The 20,629-nt window shown below is 37.2% G+C and overlaps 1 protein-coding gene across 5 annotated transcripts in view; it reads left to right on the top strand.

Annotated features, from left to right (window-relative positions):
* PPA2 (inorganic pyrophosphatase 2) overlaps positions 1-20,629 on the top strand; it is a 92,745-nt gene that overhangs the window by 52,701 nt on the left and 19,415 nt on the right. For all 5 annotated transcript variants that reach the window (XM_060088313.1, XM_060088308.1, XM_060088302.1 and 2 more), the window contains 2 exons: positions 18,241-18,368; positions 20,382-20,467. In XM_060088313.1, the coding sequence (XP_059944296.1) occupies positions 18,241-18,368; positions 20,382-20,467 (214 nt within the window). The remainder of the gene's footprint in view (positions 1-18,240; positions 18,369-20,381; positions 20,468-20,629) is intronic.

The following is a 20,629-nucleotide window of genomic DNA, read 5'->3' as shown; positions in this document are numbered from 1 at the left end:
ACAGAAGCATACACATACACTTTCACAAAAAAAGAACAAGAGGAGGGCCTCCCTGGTGGCGCTAGTGGTTGAGAGTCCGCCTGCCGATGCAGGGGATACGGGTTCGTGCCCCGGTCTGGGAGGATCCCATATGCCGCGGAGCGGCTGGGCCCGTGAGCCATGGCCGCTGAGCCTGCGCGTCCGGAGCCTGCGCGTCCGGAGCCTGTGCTCCGCAACGGGGGAGGCCACAACAGTGAGAGGCCCGCATACCGCAAAAAAAAAAAAAAAAAAAAAAAGAACAAGAGGAAAAAAGTCGTAAATCTTGCTCTCAAAGTCCACCTCCTCAATTTGGGATAATTCGTTGTAAAAAGAGGAAAAAAATCATAAATCTTGTTTTCAAAGTCCACCTCCTCAATTTGGGATGATTTGTTGTCTATTCATGTATTCCACAGATGCAGGGTACATCAAGTTGATTGTGGAGCGTTAATCCACTGCTTCTGAGGCTGTTGGGAGAGATTTCCCTTTCTCTTATTTATTCTCACAGCTCCAGGGTCTCAGCTTTGGATTTGGCCCCGCCTCTGCGTGTAGGTCGCCGGAGGGCGTCTGTTCTTCGCTCAGACAGGACGGGGTTAAAGGAGCAGCTGCTTCGGGGTCTCTGGCTCACTCAAGCCAGGGGGAGGGAGGGGTACGGAGTGCGGGGTGAGCCTGCGGCGGCAGAGGCCAGCGTGACGTTGCACCAGCCCGAGGCGCTCTATGCGCTCTCCCGGGGAAGCCGTCCCTGGATCCCGGGACCCCGGCAGTGGTGGGCTGCACAGCCTTCCCAGAAGGGCAGCGGGGACAGTGACCTGCGCTCGTACACAGTCCTCTTGGCGGCAGCAGTAGCAGCCCCAGCGTCCCACGCCTGTCTCTGGGGTCCGCGCTTTTAGCCGCGGCTCGCGCCCGTCTCTGGAGCTCCTTTAAGCGGCGCTCTTAATCCCCTTTCCTCGCGCGCCAGGAAACAAAGAGGGAAGAAAAAGTCTCTTGCCTCTTCGGCAGCTCCAGACTTTTTCCCGGACTCCCTCCTGGGTAGCCGTGGTGCACTAACCCCTTCAGGCTCTCTTCCCGCCGCCAGCCCCAGTCCTCTCCCCGCTCCGACTGAAACCCGAAACCCGAGCCTCAGCTCCCAGCCCCGCCTGCCCCGGCGGCCGAGCAGACAAGCCTCTCGGGCTGGTGAGTGCCGCTTGGCACCGATCCTCTGTGTGGGAATCTGTCCGCTTTGCCCTCCGCAGCCCTGTTGCTGCGCTCTCCTCCACGACTCCGAAGCTTCCCCGCTCCGCCACCCGCAGTCTCTGCCCGCGAAGGGGCTTCCTAGTGTGTGGAAACTTTTCCTCCTTCACGGCTCCCTCCCACTGGTGCAGGTCCCGTCCCTATCCTTTTGTCTCTGTTTATTCTTGTTTCTTTTGCCCTACCCAGGTACGTGGGGAGTTTCTTGCCTTTTGCGGGGTCTGAGGTCTTCTGTCAGCGTTCAGTAGGTGTTCTGTAGGAGTTGTTCCACGTGTAGATGAATTTCTGTGGGGAGGAAGGTGATCTCCGTGTCTTACTCTTCCACCATCTTCCCCCAGCTCCATATCTGTCTGTGTGTTCATTAGCACCTGTAAAGCGGGGAATTGGAGGGGATGAGAACTGCAAGATGCTCACTAATCACAGGGGTTGAAAGCTTCCTAAACTTGTGAAGGAATTTTTACAGAGTTAGTTTCTATGAAAAGTTTGGTGCTATTCTCTACTATAAATCTTTAAAAATTAATCAACAGTATTTAATCTGAAGCCAAGCAACTTTTAAACATTTTATTGTGTCCCTCCCTCGTGTACCTTCTAAAATCACAAACGGAAGACTTTGGATGGCATTTTTTTAATTATAAAAAATAGTCATATATTTGGAAATAAAAACTCAGAAGTATAAAAAGGGTATATAAAATGAAAAGTAATGTTCTCCTTCCTACTTTTTCATCCCCACCCCCCTAGTCTTACTTCTCATATCTTCTTCCCCATATGTTTTTAGTTCTCAAGTGGTTGCTTCTGTTCTGTAATCAGTGTGCTCACACCTCTGTTTCTTTTCCCTGTTAACTTAAGTTGCTGCTTTCAGAGATTAGGAATTTAACATCTTATACATCACTCAATTTTGTTACCATATTTCTTCTTTTGTTATCTTAATAGCTCTAGGTCTTACACTTTGAGCTGTATTTATTGCTTCATTAATTTTGAACGGTAACTCGTGGCTGCCCAGTGTAAAACCAGGGCATTCAGGTTTCTGTACTTCTTTCCTTCTCTGCCCCTTACAACCCAGCTTCCCTCAGCTACACTATGAGTTCTACAGTGTAAACATTTGTAATGTGTAGGTTCTGTTCTTTATCCATAACTGTTTTTCATGTTTTGTCTCTTGAATCTGAAAGTTGAAAACTAATGAATAACATTTACAGTATTTATGTGACTATCATTCACTTCATTTATCATACTGTTTATCGAATGACTGGTTTTAAACAGGCTGTACCCTTGAGCCTGCTGCATAGCTATTATCATGGGGTTTCTTTTCATTGCCTTTCTGGGTTATTAGTTCTATTCTTTCTTAGATTCTTTGATGCCCTCTACTCTACTTTTCTTTTTCATTGTTGGCTGGTGTACATTTTCCAAAAATTTTTACAGAAAATGCATGGGAGATTCATTTCATACATGTTGGAGTCCATACGTGTCAGAAATGGTTTGTTTTGGTGGTCAACTTCTTAAATAACTTTAAAATATCTAATGCAGTAACTTTAAATATAAATTACTGTATATGAGTTGAAATTTCTATCACAAAGGAGTGATTTTTTTAACAGTTTAAACATTTGTCATCTATACTTGGCATTTTTATTCAATAGGAAGAAGAATTAAAAACATGTAGGGAAGGGTAACTATCTGAAAATTCTTTAAAATTCTGTAGTTTTCTGAGGATGTGTGTAATACAGAAATTTATAGAGAAATTTTTTTTATTATTTCCTATATATAATTGTTATTTTGACATTTAAAAAATAAGTCCCTCCTATTAATTTCTACTACCTTAAGAAAAAGAAGCTGTTTTTGACATGGTCAGTACCTATTTCTTCTTTTCTGAAAACAAAAATGTGTGTTTTAATTTATAGACAGTATGTTTTATCTATCTATATATTTTTTGGTGTATTAATTCAGACACATTTATATTTCTGTAAGGAAGTTCTGGGGTTGTGGCGTTTTTTTAAGCAATTTTTATTACGCTTTAATTTTTATACATGTAGTTCTAGACGTATCATGCTTGAAGCATGATACCAATATTTTTAAATTAATTAATGTATTTATTTTTGGCTGTGTTGGGTCTTTGTTGCTGTGCGCAGGCTATCTCTAGTTGTGTGAGCAGGGGCTACTCTTCCTTGCTGTGAGCGAGCTTCTCATTGCAGTGGCTTCTCTTTTTGCAGAGCACAGGCTCTAGGCACACGGGCTCAGCAGTTGTGGCACGTGGGCTCAGTAGTTGTGGTGCGCGGGCTGTAGGGTACACGGGCTCAGTAGTTGTGGCTCGCGGGCTGTAGAGCGCAGGCTCAGTAGTTGTGGCGCACGGGCTTAGTTGCTCCGCGGCATGTGGGATGTTCCTGCACCAGGGCTCAAACCCATGTCCCCTGCATTGGCGGTTGGATTCTTAACCACTGTGACACCAGGGAAGCCCTGTGGTTGTTTTATTTGTTAGGAAATAACTTCTTAGATCCTAATGAACATGTACAGACTTTGGTAGACTGTAATATCCTGTTTTAATGTTTATAGTTTTTTAAACTTTGACTTGACTGAACTAAAACTAGCCATTGCATCAGAGAATACATTTCAGCTGGAAGGAAACTGTGGTTGCTGGCTATATTTCTGTAATTTTAACATTATTATTTAAATCTTCAAGTTTTGCCTTCTGAAAGTGGAGTAGCAACTTTGAAAATCTAAAAAAAGTCTAAACAGCATTTGAAAACAAATTCCTCATACCCCTGATAGAAAATTGGCACTTTGGCTGGCTCATTAACACTTGGTGAGCACTAAGACCATTTAATGCACTGTAATTAGGTTCCAGCCCCTAATGCTCTTAACGGTACCTTAATGACCTGAAAGAGTTAATAAGACTCCCAGGGCACCTAAATTGTTACTAGAGAATGCCTTGGCTGTTAGGGATAATAACGCATGGTTCTGAAATAACCAAGTTCAGAGCTTTTTAAGAAGATGGAAATGCTAGGGCATATGCAATTTCTCTCTTGGTTAAATTAACCACCTTCTATAATATAGAGCTTCAGATATTCATCAAACAGATGTTTGAGCCTCTTCAGGACCGCCAGCGATGCCTAAGGCCCTTATGTCAGGAGAAGTAATGTCATAAGGAGGTAATTTAAGCCTAGAAGCTATGTCAACTTGCAGAGCAATAAAGATTTCTTTTGATTGGTATTAAATAAATGAAAACTATTGTCTGATGTTCTGTAATAAATATTGTCTGTGCAGTGATGTTAAAGTTTTCAAAAATTGAAAATCAGAACAATTATATTGATGTAGATACATTCTGGGATGAATAAATTACAGGAGTAATAAGGGAATTATTTTAAATGAGGCAGTTGGGACTTTTTCAAAGGCCAGCATTGCACTTGTCCAGAAATTATCAGAATTTATATGTATTTCATACTTGTAGAGTTTCAACTTACATTTAAAGAAATTTGAAAGTCAAATAAAACTATGTAGTTTCTTTTATTTTCTTTCAAGGCAGGAACAAACACATGGAAACCAAATCTATTTGACTTAAATTTTCATGTGTTAAATAAACAATTCTAGTGCCCCTGCAATTATTATTTTAAAAATAAGCCAAATTAATAAGGTATTTAAGTGCCTTACTTCCTAAAACACAAGTTAACCTTATCATTTAGGGAAAAAATAGGGCACAGCATAGTAATCTTAAGGGAAAATATTCACATTAACCTTTGTAACCGGAAAGAATGGCATTCCGTTTGCTTTCCTTTGCGTGTATTCTTTGGCACAGAAAGGGGCCGGCGTGTCACCATTGTTGTCCTAAAAGCTGTAACATTTCTGGAACAATTACTGTATGTCGAGGAACTATGCTGAGTGCTTCTTTTGGAATATCTGTTGAATGTTTACCTAAGGCCAAGCAAGATGTGCTAGTGTTCCCTTTTTTGTTTCAGATTGGGAACCTGAGACACTGGTGGTTGGGGGTGGGCGTTGGTCGGTGACTTCCCTAAAGGCTGCAGGAGCCACTGCATCACATCGACTCTCAGAAAAGTATTTGTGGCCTTGGACTATCTTGCGTTCTGGGAGTGCTGACCACTTTCTGTTAATAGTTGAGGCATCAGTGGCATAATTATGATTAGAAGTCCCAGTAAAAGATGGCTCTTTTGATCTTCATTCCTTTGATTTCATTAATAGGTATGGCTTAATAGGCGTGGGTGGGTAGGGATGGGAGGAGGCAGTTGAGGAACGGGGACAAATCAAGTAAAATGTACTATAATTAAGAATAGAATTAAATTACTGGGAATCATTTGCCTCTTTTTTGAACCTTGACCTCTTTCAGTGTTTTTTTTTTTTTTTTTTTTGCGGTATGCGGGCCTCTCACTGTTGTGGCCTCCCCCGTTGCGGAGCACAGGCTCCGGACGCGCAGGCTCCGGACGCGCAGGCTCAGCGGCCATGGCTCACGGGCCCAGCCGCTCCGCGGCATATGGGATCCTCCCAGACCGGGGCACGAACCCGTATCCCCTGCATCGGCAGGCGGACTCTCAACCACTTGTGCCACCAGGGAGGCCCTTCTTTCAGTGTTTTTTCAGGCTTCAGTCATATTCCTACAATGTGAAGAGTAGGGGAGGCCTAAATTCTAAAATCCTCTCTTGTATGTATTAGTTATCCGACCTTGGGAAAGTCACGTAACCTCTTTTTTTTTTTTTTTTAATTTCCTTTTTCCCTCCAGCACATGTTCCCAATACACAAATAAGCTTTTTCTTTTTTTTACAAATTTATTTATTTATTTATTTATTTATTTATGGCCGAGTTGGGTCTTTGTTACTGCACGGGGGCTGTCTCTAGTTGCTGCGCACGGGCTTCTCATTGTGGTGGCTTCTCTTGTTGTGGAGCACAGACTCTAGGGCATGCGGGCTTCAGTAGTTGTGGCTTGTGGGCTGAGTAGCTGTGGCTCGCAGGCTCTAGAGTTCAGGCTTAGTAGTTGTGGCTCACGGGCTTAATTGCTCCGCGGCACGTGGGATCTTCCTGGACCAGGGATAGAAACTGTGTCCCCTGTGTTGGCAGGCGGATTCTTAACCACTGCGCCACCAGGGAAGTCCCTCACATAACCTCTTGAAGCTTTCTTCATCTCTAAAGTTGTGGGGTTGATCCTCTAATCAGTAAATTACCCCTAGAGCTTTTCTCCTCTAACTCTTGGTTGTTTTAGGAATATTTCAATCCATTATTTAGACAGGCTAAAGCCTGTCTTCTTCTAAAATAGAAAGACCTAAATTATCTTCAGAGTTAGTGCTGAACGAAACACAGTTTAAATTAAAGATCATTAGATAGATTTCTTGGGGACATTGGTACATTTTTAGGTACTTTAGGGAAGCTGTTAAGTGGTGGAGCTTTCACTTTCAGTGAAAGTCTGGCTGACCCAAAGCCTAAGCTTTTAGCTGCTTGGTTATGTGGTTCTAGTTAAAATTAGATTAGAAAACCATTTGGATTTCTGTGTTACAGGGCACCTGGATGGTCTTCATTTTATTGGTCATGTAAAATTTCTTGTGAAATGGTAATAAATATTTATATTTTGGGAAAGAAATCTACCAAGTCTTTTCCAAGAAGTTTTTCTGATACAATACAAATAGGCTTCTATCTCTGTTTGGTTTTAACTTATTTTGAAGTATATTTCCATTTTTCATGATGTTAACATATTTTTAGTATAGATGTTGATAAGAGTAGAATTTGTGGAAAAGGTGAATAGAGAAAGAAAAGGCAACTAAAATGAAGGATACTATTCATCAGTCTGTGTGCTATTAAGCATAGATAGGCAGAACAGTGTGGAAAACATGAGAACCTTTTAGGGACCCCATGTAAGTGTAGCTATTAAAACATTTCTCTGAGCTGGAACCTCTATTTGTGATGATACAGTAAATATTATGGAACAGAACTGTTACTTCTTGTGAATGTTTATAAAATGTCATTAAAAACATATGTTCTCACTTCCCACAGACTTCGTTTGGAGGCCGGTCTTGCACACATTTAGCTCTGTGAGAGCAGCATCTACAGCGTTGGAACGAGAGCTTTGTGCATTTATGTCACTTCCTTTGGTGGCATCCCTTAGAATTGGAAACTCCTTTTTTACTTTTTTTTTTTACTCTCTTTGGACAGAATTTCAAACATGAGCACATTTTCTAGTATCTTTTTTTTTCTTTTAAATAATACGAGCAAGGAGATATGGCACTACATTTGTGTTACTGTTTTTTATCTAAAAATAAAAACAAAAATCCTCAGCTGATTATATGCTTTCCTTACTTCCTGTTGTGATCTGGTGGAGATAATGCCAGTGAAAACATCATTTTCATTTTTTTTTCCCCTCTGGATCATTTTCATGGAAGTACAGGTGGTTCTCTATATGGGGATGTGGATAGGAAGTTAATGATGTGACTGTATAAATAGTTTGATAAATATCCCTGGGTGACCCTGATGGGCTCCTCCAAGTTGAGGACCATTCTGTTAATCTATTCTTCTTTTCTAGTTGGATAATCCAGTCTTGGAACTAGAATAATTGATAACAATTTTGATATATGTTCAGTTAGGAGATGTAATCACCTAATCAAATTTGATGATGTTCTTCTCCCCACACATACCCTTGCCATCCCATATTTAAAGGTAGCGCAGGTGACCCTTGAACAACGCGGTGGTTAGGGGCACCAACCTGGCACAATCAGAAATCCACATGTAACTTTACAGTTGGCCCTCCATATCTGCAGTGCAGGCATACTCAGATTCAGCCATCCATGGATCACTAATACTGCAGTACACACATTGAAACGAATCCATGTGTAAGTGGACCTGCACAGTTCAAACCCATGTTGTTCAAGGGTCAACTCTATATTGAGGTTACTCTATTCCCTTTAAGATCTTGAGCCAATTACTTAACCTCATGGAGTCCCAGTTTCCTAATTTAATAATGGAAATAAATAATGCCTAATTTACAGGTTTTGAAGCCTCAATGACATACTATTACAGAGCCTTTAAAAGGTTTTTTTTTGCCAGTCTAATAGATGAAAATGGTATTTTGTTTTAATTTTACATTTTTCTGCTTAATGCTTGGATGGAGCATCTTTTTCATATATTTATTGGCTAGTTGTATCTTCCCTTCTGTGAATTGCCTATGCATGGTGCCCTCCATTTTTCTATTGAGTTGACATATTCTTTTGATATTTGGGAGTTGCTTAGATATTTTGGATATTAATTCTTTATTATTTAGGTTGTAAATATTTTCTCCCTATCTTCAGAGAAGCTGTGTTGCCTTTTGTCTTACAGACATTTTAAATTCTGACGTATTGCATTTTATCGATCATTTTTATGTGACTTTAGCATTTTGATTCTTATGTAAGGATTTCTTACCCCATAGTCACAAAGTTGTTTTTCCTTATTTTTTTTATTCTTTTATGTTTTAATTTTTTTACACTTGGATCTTTAGTCCATTTGGAATTTATTTTTTCCATATAAATAATTTTTTCATCACCTCTTAACAGAAAAATCTTTTCTCTTCCCCGTTTTTTGAAATGTCTCCTTTATTGTATATTGCATTCTTATTTATACAGATAGTCTGCTTCTGGATTCTCTTCGGTGTCAGTGATCTATTTCTGTGCTAGCGCCACATTATTTTAATTACAACAGCCTCATAATAAAACATATAGAAGGCAAATCCTTTTGTTCTGCATTTTCCAAGTTGTTTGGTTTTTTTCTAATGCATATATTCTTCTGGGCAAATTTTTGGAATTAATCATCAGGGATTTCTGCTATCTTTAAAATACTAAATTTTGCAATAATGAGTATGATATGTTTATATATTTCTCCAATTATTCAGGTTTTCTTGTTGATCTTTTAGAAAATTGATGTAGATTTACTAATGAAGGCCTTACATTTTATGTTCGGTTTGTTTCTAGGTATTTAATTTTTCCACTACAAAAGCTTTGTTCAGTGTCTGGCATGTTATAGGTGCTTGGTAATTTTTTTTAATTGATGAATAAATGAATGTATGCATATATATATTGATAAAAACTGAATGTTTTGAACAAAGTTTGAAAATACCTTCAAAATAGTGTATTTTCACTTATTTTAAAGTGAGAAAACACTTGTACTTAAAATTTTGGCATTTTTAACAATTGTAGTTATGTTTCTTTGGAGTTACCTGTACATTGCTAAGGACAAGCATTTTTTGGTATTTTTCTTTCTCTTGCATAATGCTGTAGGGATTCATGCATATTGTGTGTGGTCAGTGTAGTTTGTTCTATTTTGTCGCTGAATAGTGTTCCATTGTGTAGATACACCGCAGTTTATCCATCCACCTGTTGACAGAAATTTGGGTTTTGAGTTTGGGGCTAATACAAATAAAGCTGCTATGAACATTCAAATATATAGGTCTTTGTGTGAACCTATGTTTTCATTTCTCTTGAGGAAATACCTAAGAATAGGGTTATAGGTCAGTGAGTAATTATATGCTTAACATTGTAAGAAACTGTCAAACTTTACTAAAGTGACTTTATATACCATTTTGCATTTCCACCAGCAAGTTGTATGAGAGATCCAATTGGTCCCAGAACCTCCATACATCCTTTGTGCTTTGGTTTCATATTGTCTTAAACAATAAAATGCCTTTTAAAAAAATTAAGAGGAAAAACACACACACATATGTATTCTATTATATTTACCCATGTTTTGCCATTTTTTTACCCATATATTTTATTACTTCCTGAAGATCTGTAGTTTCCATCTGGTGTTATTTCCCTTCAACTTTAGCATTTTTTGTAGTGCAGTTCTTTTGGCAATGAATTCTCTCCATTTTCATTGATCTGTCTTTTCTTGTCTTTTCTTGCCTTTGTTTTGGAAGTATACTTTCACTGGATATAGAATTTTGAGTTACAGGGTTTTTTTGTAAAGATTTTCCATTTTCTTTTGGCCTGCATTGTTTTTGATAAGTCAACAGTCAGTGTGTTGTTAACTTAGTATATAATATATTGTTTTTCTTAGACTGTTTTAAAGGTTTTCTCCTCATTTTTGGATTTCAGCAATTTTTCTGTGATATGCTATGGTGGTCTTTCCTTTATATTTATTTATCCTCCTTAGGATATCCTGAACTTTGTGGATCTGTAAGTTCATGTTTTTGCCACATTTGGGAAATTACTTACCATTATATTTTCACATTTTTTTCACCCCATATTTTTTACCTTCATTCTGAGACTCATAACATATTTTAGACCACTTTAAAAATTATTATTATATAAATTTCAGGTGTACATCATTATAATTTGACATCTGTATTCACTACAAAGTGATTACCATGACAAGTCCAGTTGCCATCCATCACCAAACCATTGACCCTCTTCACCCACTTCAGTCACCCCTCAACCCCTTCCCCTCTGGTAACCATTAACCTAATCTCTGTATCTATGAGTTTGTTTTTGTTTTGTTTTGTTTAGATTCCACATGTCAGTGAAATTATACAGTATTTGTCTTTCTCCCTCTGACTTATTTACTTAGAATAATACCTTTGAGGTACATCCATGTTGTTGCAAATGGCAGGATTTCATTCATTTTTATGGCCAAGTAGTATTCCATTATGTTTATATACCACATCTTCTTTATCCATTCATCTGTTGATGGACACTTGAGTTGTTTCCGTATCTTAGCTATTGTAAATAATGCTGCAGTGAACGTAGGGGTGTATATGTCTCTTCAAATTAGTGTTTTCATATTTTTTGGGTAAATACCTATAAGAGGATTAGCTAGATCATATGGCTTTTCTATTCTTAATTTTTTCAGAAATCTCCATACTGTTTTCCATAGTGCCTACACCAAATTACAGTCCTACCAACAGTGCACAAGGGCTCCCTTTTCTCTACATTCTCCCCAACATTTGTTATTTCTTGTCTTTTTGAGAATAGCCATTCTAACAGGTGTGAGGTGATATCTCATTGTGGCTTTGGTTTGCATTTCCCTGATAATTAGTGATGTTGAACATGTTTTCATGTGCCTGTTGACCATCTGTATGTCTTCTTTGGGAAAATGTCTATTCAGATCCTCTGTCCAGTTTTGAATTGGGTTTGTTGTTGTTGTTGTTGAGTTTTATGAGTTCTTGATATATTTTGGATATTAGCCCATTATCAGATATATGACTAGCAAATATCTTCTCCCATTCATTAGGTTACCTTTTCATTTTGATGATGGTTTCCTTTGCTGCACAAAAAAGCCTTTTAGTTTGATGTAGTCCCATTTATTTATTTTTGCTTTTGTTTCCCTTGCCATTGGAGTTAAATCCACAAAAACATCATTAAGGATGATGTCAGTGAGGTTACAGCCTATGTTTTCCTCTAGGAAGTTTAAGATTTCAAATGTTATATTCAAGTATTTAATTCATTTCGAGTTAATTTTTGTGTATGCTGTATTTAGACCACTCTTAATTATCTCACAGGTCACTGAAACTCTCATGTCTTTTCAGTCTTTCTTCCTTACTGTTCTTTAGACTCCATGATTTCTATTGATCTGACTTCTACTTACCTGATTTATTTCTGCCATATCCAAGTTCTGCTATTAAATTCATGATTTTTCATTTCAGATACTCCCTCATTTGGTTTTTTTTTTTTGATAGTTTCATAGTTTTTATTCCTCAACTGAGATTTCCACATGTTCATGCATTGTGACCATATTTTCCTGAATGTCCTTGAACATATTCATAATAACTACTTTAAAATCCTTGTTTGTAGGGATCCTCTCAGGATTGATTTCTTTTGATTTTCTTTTGTACCAAGAAATTATTTATTAATAAGTAAGAGTGTGTTTTTCCTTTATTATTTGTTTTTAATATCCAATATTTAATTATATCAAAAGTTGGGGGTACTGGGCATGGTTCTTTCTGGGTAGGCAAGAGAGTAATTTAAATTATTTAAAATATTTGATATTAATTAATTAGAATATTAATATTATATATTATTAATATTATATAATATATTATTAATAAATATCTTAAAGGTATTTATTATAGAATGTGTTACGATTTTCTCATGATTAAAATTTCTTAATTTTTTTTGTTTTTGGTAAATAATTACTTTTAAAGTTCATTGTGTCTTTGATAAGTCTCCAGAGTAAAAATATGTTATAGGTTAGATATTTCTCTCTCTCTCTGTCTCTCTCTCTCTCTCTTTCTCTCTCATATTGTTCATGGGCTGTATGTATAAAATGAGCCTTATCAACTGAATTTTTTACCTCATTTACATCATTACTGTTTGCTTATTTGGCAAAAAGAGAGTATTAAAGTGTGTTTAAGTCTGAAATCTGGGTAAAATGGAAGTCTTGACAAATACCTGTGATTAGAAACTACCTCTGGTATAAGAGAATGTATTTTTTTATAATAAATATTAAAAAGAAAGTCAATTATCAAACCTTTTTTTTCTTAATAGATTACAGTTTGTGATATTCAGCTACGTTTTAGAAACAAGTGAATTGGTTTATACTGAAAAGAAACTTGATTACATGTTGAAAGGTATACAGTATCTCTAATGAAAGAAAAAGATAAGTCATAAAGATTGCTTTTAAAAAGTGAAAAGTGTTATGATCCTCTCACGTCTACAGAGATAAAGTGGTAGGTTTTGACTAAGATATTTTAGCTTAATTTCTTTGCTTTTATAAATTTCTAAATCAAAATTAGTTAAGACAAACTAAATTAAAATGGAGAGCTCTGGATTTTGAAAAGCCAAATTAAACTTTAAATTTTGTTATATTGCATCATTATTTTCTGTTTTGCTTTTTATCTAGCATTTAATAAAGAAATTTACAAAATTTCCAATGGTTTTATATAGAACTATGGTTATTTATAAATCATGTATTTTTAGTTTTAATATAAAAATTCCCTTGAGACTGTATATAATCTTTGTTAATTAAACTTTCAAATTTGGAAACAGCTGTTTTATAAAGTAAATCATGGCTGTACACTATTTGTCAGAAGTTATGACACCTTTTATGAAACTAAAAAATAGGGTGATATATATTTAGGTGACTGCATTTAGTTGTATTATAATTTAAATTGCTACTTAATGTTACAGACTAGTCCTTTTTAGCTCTTTGATAACTTTAAATTTTACGTAAGTCTCATCTTTACTGGGTTTTGTTGTTTTTAATTTTTTCTTTCACTGGTAATTCGCCTCAATTCTGCTTTCTAATAATATCCAAAACTGACCATTTGTCACCACCTCCATACAACTACAATTATCAAAGCCCTCATCACATTTCGCCTCATATTGGATTTCCTGCTTCCACTTCTTCCTCTCCACGGTCTTTTCCCTACACGGCAGCTAGAATTCTTCATGAAACACGTACTCTGCCCAGAATCCTGTAGTGGCTTCTCATCGCAAAGCCAAGTCCCTAGTCTGGCCCTTAGACTCCTATGCGACTGCTTCTATAATCTCATCTCCTAATACTCTTACTTCACCCTGATCTAAACGCAGGGCTTTCTTAATTGTCTTCCTCAAACGTTTGATGCACACTCCTACCTCAGAGTATTGATTGGCACAGCCTTCCTCCCAGGACTCCTCTTCTGCCTATGTGAATGAGCTGCTCCCACACTTCATCTAAGAATTTACTAAAATACTTGTTGTCAGAGGCTGTCCCTGATCTCTCATATCTAAAATCCTCTTCCCCACCTCATTTGCAGATCAATCTACATGTTTAATTGTAAATTTTTACATCTTTGTCTCATCTTTAACTTACCCAGGCCTACTTTGACAGCAGATTTTTTTTTTTTTTTTTTTTCGGTTCCCGGGCCTCTCACTGTTGCGGCCTCTCCCGTTGCGGAGCACAGGCTCCGGACGCGCAGGCTCAGCCGCCATGGCTCATGGGCCCAGCCACTCCGCGGCATGTGGGATCTTCCCGGACCGGGGCATGAACCCGTGTCCCCTGCATCAGCAGGCGGACTCTTAACCACTGCGCCACCAGGGAAGCCCCAACAGCAGATATTTTTAGCAATCTCTTTTATTGAATTCTTGTAAAAACATTCAAGTTACTTTCATAGAAACGAAATCTCATTTTTTTGTACTGATAAAGTCACTGCCTTATATAATTTTTATTAAATCTCATAATTATAACAACAGATACAGTTGGCATGAATGTTTTGAGAATAAACATGCCTGCTTGCTAAGGCTAAAAGTTAACTGGTGGGAGCCAAGTGTGGGCTTCATTCTAGAGCTGTCTACCAGACTCAGCAGACAGACCACTGTGGACATCAGGCAGAATATTTACGGAAGTGGAGAGTCTTTGTTAATCGTCTGGGGAATTGATCAAGTAGATCTCGATTAAGAGAGTTTAATTGTAGTTAAAAACTGAAACTGAAATAAGCTTAGCTTGATTATATAAAAGAGCTCTTCTAGATTATTCTAACTTTTATTGTTGGATTAGTTCATCTTGAAAATAAATTATATAATTATCTCTAGTAGAAACTTTCATATAAAATTAATTCCAAGAGTGGAAATAAATGACTACTAGAGAATTGCTGCTTTTCTTAAAATAGCATATATTATAAAAAATATATCTAACGAAAAAATTCTGTAGTTGGATAATAATGATGGTTGTGCAACATTATGGAGGTACTTAATGCCCTTGAATCAAACACTTAAAAATGGTAAATTTTATGTTATGTATATTTTCCCACAATAAAACCAAAATAAAAATACATCTACACATAAAAACTAATATAAATAAACCTGTGGCAAATTATTAATGGGCAATATAGAAGAAAAGTCAGAATTAATGGAATTAGAGGACTTGTATTTATATAATACTAGTTCTACCATGAATGAGTTGGCAACATTTTGACAAATCTTTTACATTTTCTTTTCTTTTTAATTAATTAATTAATTAATTAATTTTTGGCTGTGTTGGGTCTTCGTTGCTGCGCACGGGCTTTCTCAAGTTGCGGCGAGCAGGGGCTACTCTTTGTTGTGGTGTGCGGGCTTCTCATTGCAGTGGCTTCTCTTGTTGTGGAGCATGAGCTCTAGGCGCGTGGGCTTCAGTTGTGGCACGCGGGCTCAGTAGTTGTGGCTCACAGGCTCTAGAGTGCAGGTCAGTAGTTGTGACTCACAGGCTTAGTTGCTCCGTGGCTTGTGGGATCTTCCCGGACCAGGGCTCAGACACATGTCCCCTGCATTGGCAGGCGGGTTCTTAACCACTGCGCCACCAGGGAAGTCCCTTTTACCTTTCCTTAGTTGTAGTTTTCTTAAGTTTAATGTGAATTTACTTACTCCTCACAACTCTTGGGAGTTTCATGAGGAAGAAATGAGGTTATTTATATAAAAATCTTTTATGAACTGTGTAAGTCAGTTTATAGCCTTCAGGTGGAATTTTTCATATTTTTGGAAGAGTAATTCATTGAACTGACTGTTGGTATTGCATATAAGTTTTGGCTTGAAGCATTTGCTATTGAGGTTTTAAAAATATTTAAATTGCATATTTAAAATGTTTTATTTTTTTGTGAAAATGCAGCTGTTTATTCCCCAGGGTTTAATTAATTGAGAATGGAAAAGTTTAGCTTATATTTGGAGAGTTACACTTCTTATTGGCATTATTAAATGTTCAGGTTTTTTATTATTGATGTCTTTTCTTAACAGGTTCCCTTCATAACTTCTGAAGGGAAAACCTTGCAAGCTGAGGTAGATACTGGATAACTTAGTTTTTCCTTTCTTATTTGAAATCAGTGTGTTAAAAAGAATTTATCAAAAAAAAAATAAAGGTTTATGCGGAACAGGAACAGTGGAACAGTGGAACAGGAAATGGTAGACTGGGCAAGTATAATGATGTCATAAATCAGATTTAAGTAATAGAAAATTATTTATTTTGGACATTGATTAAAGTGCATTTCTGGTTGCTCACCTTCAGTGGACTAAGAGATATTTTTTTCCTCTGAGTAAGAAAACAGTGAGTTGGAGGAACTCAGTTAATTTCAGAGATTTCTTTTTGTAAAAATAGAGATAGGATGTAGGAAAATGGTCAATAGAAAGCTCACTTTAGAAAGCAGCTCTTTTTATAAGGTAAAGAAGAAAAATAATCAGAATTTAATTAGCTGAAATCTTTATTGAATGTTCCATTTGGGGCATAACAAAGAACTCTGTACCTAGGATACAATGTATAATATTAAAAAGATGCGGGGCTTCCCTGGTGGCGCAGTGGTTGAGAGTCCACCTGCCGATGCAGGGGACACGGGTTCCTGCCCCGGTCCGGAAAGATCCCACACGCCACGGAGCAGCTAGGCTTGTGAGCCATGGCCGCTGAGCCTGTGTGTCCGGAGCCTGTGCTCCGCAACGGGAGAGACCACAACAGTGAGAGGCCCGCGTACCGCAAAAAAAAAAAAAGAATGAAAAAAAAATGTGATTTTAATCTTTAGAATTCACTGCTTTAAACGTCCTCCATCACTTACTTAACCTGTGTTCAGTTTCAAGTGATTCTTTTTTCCCTTAGTTAGTTGTAACATTTCTGAAGTTTGCTCCAGAATTACTTTAGATAGATATGTGGCCCATTGACATGTTTTAAAATTTTAGATTTGTGTGCCTTTAGGCCGCATACTCAGTCTTTTATTTGCATAGTCTCTGCCATTTCTGTGGTCTCTGCCTTACCACACTTATTTCACTTATGTGAAACACCTGGCCTCTGGAGACATATGTCACTCTTGCTAAACCTTTACCTAAGAGGCACAAGGCAAGGATAAAAAGGAAAAGGATAATTCCTGTCTGTTCAACCCATGCCTGCAAAGTTCTTACCTTTTCCTGTCATGCCTAGTGAGTGGGGATTCCTACAGGGCTTGGATGAGCATGTCTGAAACCAAGTGACCTTTAAATTATCCCTATGCCTGGTGTCATCTCCTGGTTTTAGTTATAGCTTTCTAATGCTCCAAGTGCTGCTAAGTTCTGTTTGTCATTTGACATAATATACTGTGAATAAAGGACTATGCTAAATTTCCCTTAAGCCACAGTCTAGTGGAGAGTAAAGACTTCTAGTTTTATCTAGTTATTTCTTATACTTTTTGAATTGATATTTTTGGAAATGATACATTCCTTGGGGACCTCTTTTGGGGGAGGGGCCTATTACTAACAGTAGTATTTCCAATTACATTTAAATGAATGTCTTCAAAATGTAATGGTTAAGGTGTTTACGTGGTAATAGAACTTAAAAATAAATCTTATAAATCATTACTAATTTGAAATGAAAAACTCTGAATCTTCCAGGTATCACTCTGTTTAAAATTGCCCTGACCACATTCTCTGTCTTCCTTACTCTGATTTATTTTTCTTCATCAGACTTTTCACCGCTTAAATTGTGTATTTGTGTCTTTATTTGTTGTCTGTCTCTTCCTACTATGTAAGCATGTGAGCAGGGACTTGTTTCTGATTCCTGTTCTATTTCACTGCTTACAACAGTGTTGAATACATAATGAGAAACTTACTAAATATTTGGTGTAGGAGTGCATGAAACCCTTCTCATCCACCTGTAGTATGTTCTTTTCTGGGTGCTGCCCTCTCCATTCTACTGTCAGCATCCTTTGGCTTAGTACATATAAAACACAGATCCTGATGTTGTAACTCTCCCTACTCGAAGCCCCCCATTGTCCTCAGAATGACATCAGTCCTTAAGTATATCTCACTTAATCTTCTCACTTTAATACAATTTGTTGTCTATCTGCCTTTTTTTTTTTTTAATTAAACCTTCGAGCTCCTTGAGGAAAAGAACTTTGTTGTCTTCATCGACTTATCCCTTACTCCTTATGTGGTATCTGAAGGTGCTCAAGGAATGTTTGTAAAATGAAGGAGTAACATTTTACATGGGGAAAAAAAGGCAAGTCCGGAGGTGATAGGATACATGCCGATGAGTAGCTGCTAGTGAGCAGCAGGGTTAGACTGACTCCCTCAGGCCAGTGCTCTACCACTAATGGGAGTGGATTTTGATTTTTAACAAAAAGTATTTTTGTTTCTTCACTTACAGATATTGAAGATGTTAAGAAGTACAAACCTGGTTACTTAGAAGCTACGCTTAATTGGTTTAGATTTTATAAGGTACCAGAGGGAAAACCAGAAAACCAGTTTGCTTTTAATGGAGAATTCAAGAACAAGGTGAAGTTGATAATCGTTATTTTAAAATGTGCCTATGGGCTTCCCTGGTGGCGCAGTGCTTGAGAGTCCACCTGCTGATGCAGGGGACATGGGTTCGTGCCCCGGTCCGGGAGGATCCCACGTGCTGCGGAGCGGCTGGGCCCGTGAGCCATGGCCACTGGGCCTGCGCGTTCGGAGCCTGTGCTCCGCAACGGGAGAGGCCACAGCAGTGAGAGGCCCGTGTACCGCTAAATAAACAAACAAACAAATAAATCTATAGGCTGATATGCCTGATGAACATAAATGCAAAAATTCTCAGCAAAAGTCTAAATAAATCAATAAGGGTGTTACACATTGCTAAAAGAATGGAGAATATATATGATCCTTTCAATAGATGCAGAAAAAGCAATTGACAAAATTCAAAAAAAAAAATAAAATGTGCCTGTGATATCTGTACAATATTTCTTTCACTTTGGGGGATTTCATATGTGAACATTTGTATATAGTGTGATAAAAAAAGTGCTTTTTACCGACTTTCATATTTAAGGACATTATTTTATCATTTTTATTTTTAAAAAAGTTTTAGGAGATCTCTCTAAGTAAATCAGTAAGGCTGATAAATACCTATATGCATCTGTTTATCTATCAATAAGTCCTTCGTCTCAGAAAATGAAGGATTTCCATGATCAGTCTAAGTCTGCAAATTGTATATGAAGAAAAGCCTTCCATTTACTTACTCCAGAGAAGAGGAAGTTACTTACCATTAATGTAGATACAAAGGGGCTTGCCTCCTAAGTGTTCATCCTACCATGGCTGAATTAAGCTGCTTAACAATTAAGACAACACTTGAATTATCTTACTGTCAGAGGATTTTTCTATTAGAAAACCACAAACTTACCAGAAAGTGGCTCTAATATGACACATATGGAGGAAATAGACCAAAGAGTTAAAGTCAAAAACATGGACTATGTCTTTTAAACTTACTGCCACTATATAAATTTCACATTATAAACCAACCTTTAAGTGGTACTAATAAATAAAGTATGTTTTGCAGGTAGAGTAAGCCATGGTCGTGAAAACTTTAAAATTACAATAAGTATTTTGTTATACAAAAGTTTATTGCTGAACCCAGTAGTTTTTAAAGGTACATTAAAAGAACCCTTAAGATCTTGAGGGCTTTGTCTAGGATTTTTAAATATAAATATAAAACTATTATTTTAGACTGTAATCTCTCACTTAAGGAAAATTAGGAACATTTTGGGGGAAAAATATAAAGAATTTTCTGCTTTGGAATAATAAAGCAAGTTTTCCTTAGATGGTCTTACTAGATCTATATCTATTGTTGATTTTGCATTTTTAGACACTATATGAATTCATACTAAGAAAAAAAATAGAAAATGTCGAGGTTTACTACCTTCAGACAGTGGATAATCTAAAACGATTATGCAATTGGACTACTTATAGCTTTATGATGATGAAATTAATAGGTATATGCTTATTTACAAGCAAGATACTGATAGTAGGCTAACCACTTTACGTTCAACATCTTATTTATTCTTTCAACAACTCTATGATTTAATTCAGGGGTTGGCAAACTTTTTTGTGTAAAGGACCAGAAAGTAAATATTACAGACTTTGTAGGCCATATGGTCTCTGTCACAGCTACTCAGCTCTTCCATTGTAGCACTAATGCAGTCAGAGGCCATGCACAGATGAATGGGTATGACTGTGCTCAATAAAAACTTTATTTAGAAAAACACATGGTGAGTTGGATTTGGCCCACAGGCCCAAGTTTGCCAACCTTTGATTTAGATGATCTTCATTACATTGCATATTATAGATGAAGAAAATTAATACAATGAGATTAAGTAATCTGCATAAAGTCACACAGCTGGTAAATAAGGATGTGAGAATTTATACTCAGGTTTGCCTGACTAAAGAGCTCGTGTTCTTAATAATTAACTGTCATACTATGACTAGTTCCATGTTAGTATAATGATGTGATTGCTGTGTCTGTTTTTGGTTTTTAACTAGGCTTTTGCTCTTGAAGTTATTAAATCTACTCATGAATGTTGGAAAGCATTGCTTATGGAGAAGTGTGCTGGAGGGGCTATAAATTGGTAAGGACTTGTCTTTTCTATGTAGAGTTATTTTATTACTAACTGGTACTAAAGAGCCATATGATACTGCTCAGATCTGATTTTTTTTTAAGAGAATTGAAATGTTTCTTCATTTAAAAAATGTTTACAGAGCACCTATTTGAAAGGCATTACCAAGTGCTG

This window comes from Mesoplodon densirostris, chromosome 1, assembly GCF_025265405.1.
Source record: "Mesoplodon densirostris isolate mMesDen1 chromosome 1, mMesDen1 primary haplotype, whole genome shotgun sequence".
In the NCBI taxonomy this organism is placed as follows: domain Eukaryota; kingdom Metazoa; phylum Chordata; class Mammalia; order Artiodactyla; family Ziphiidae; genus Mesoplodon; species Mesoplodon densirostris.
This window is presented reverse-complemented; position numbering and strand designations above follow the sequence as displayed.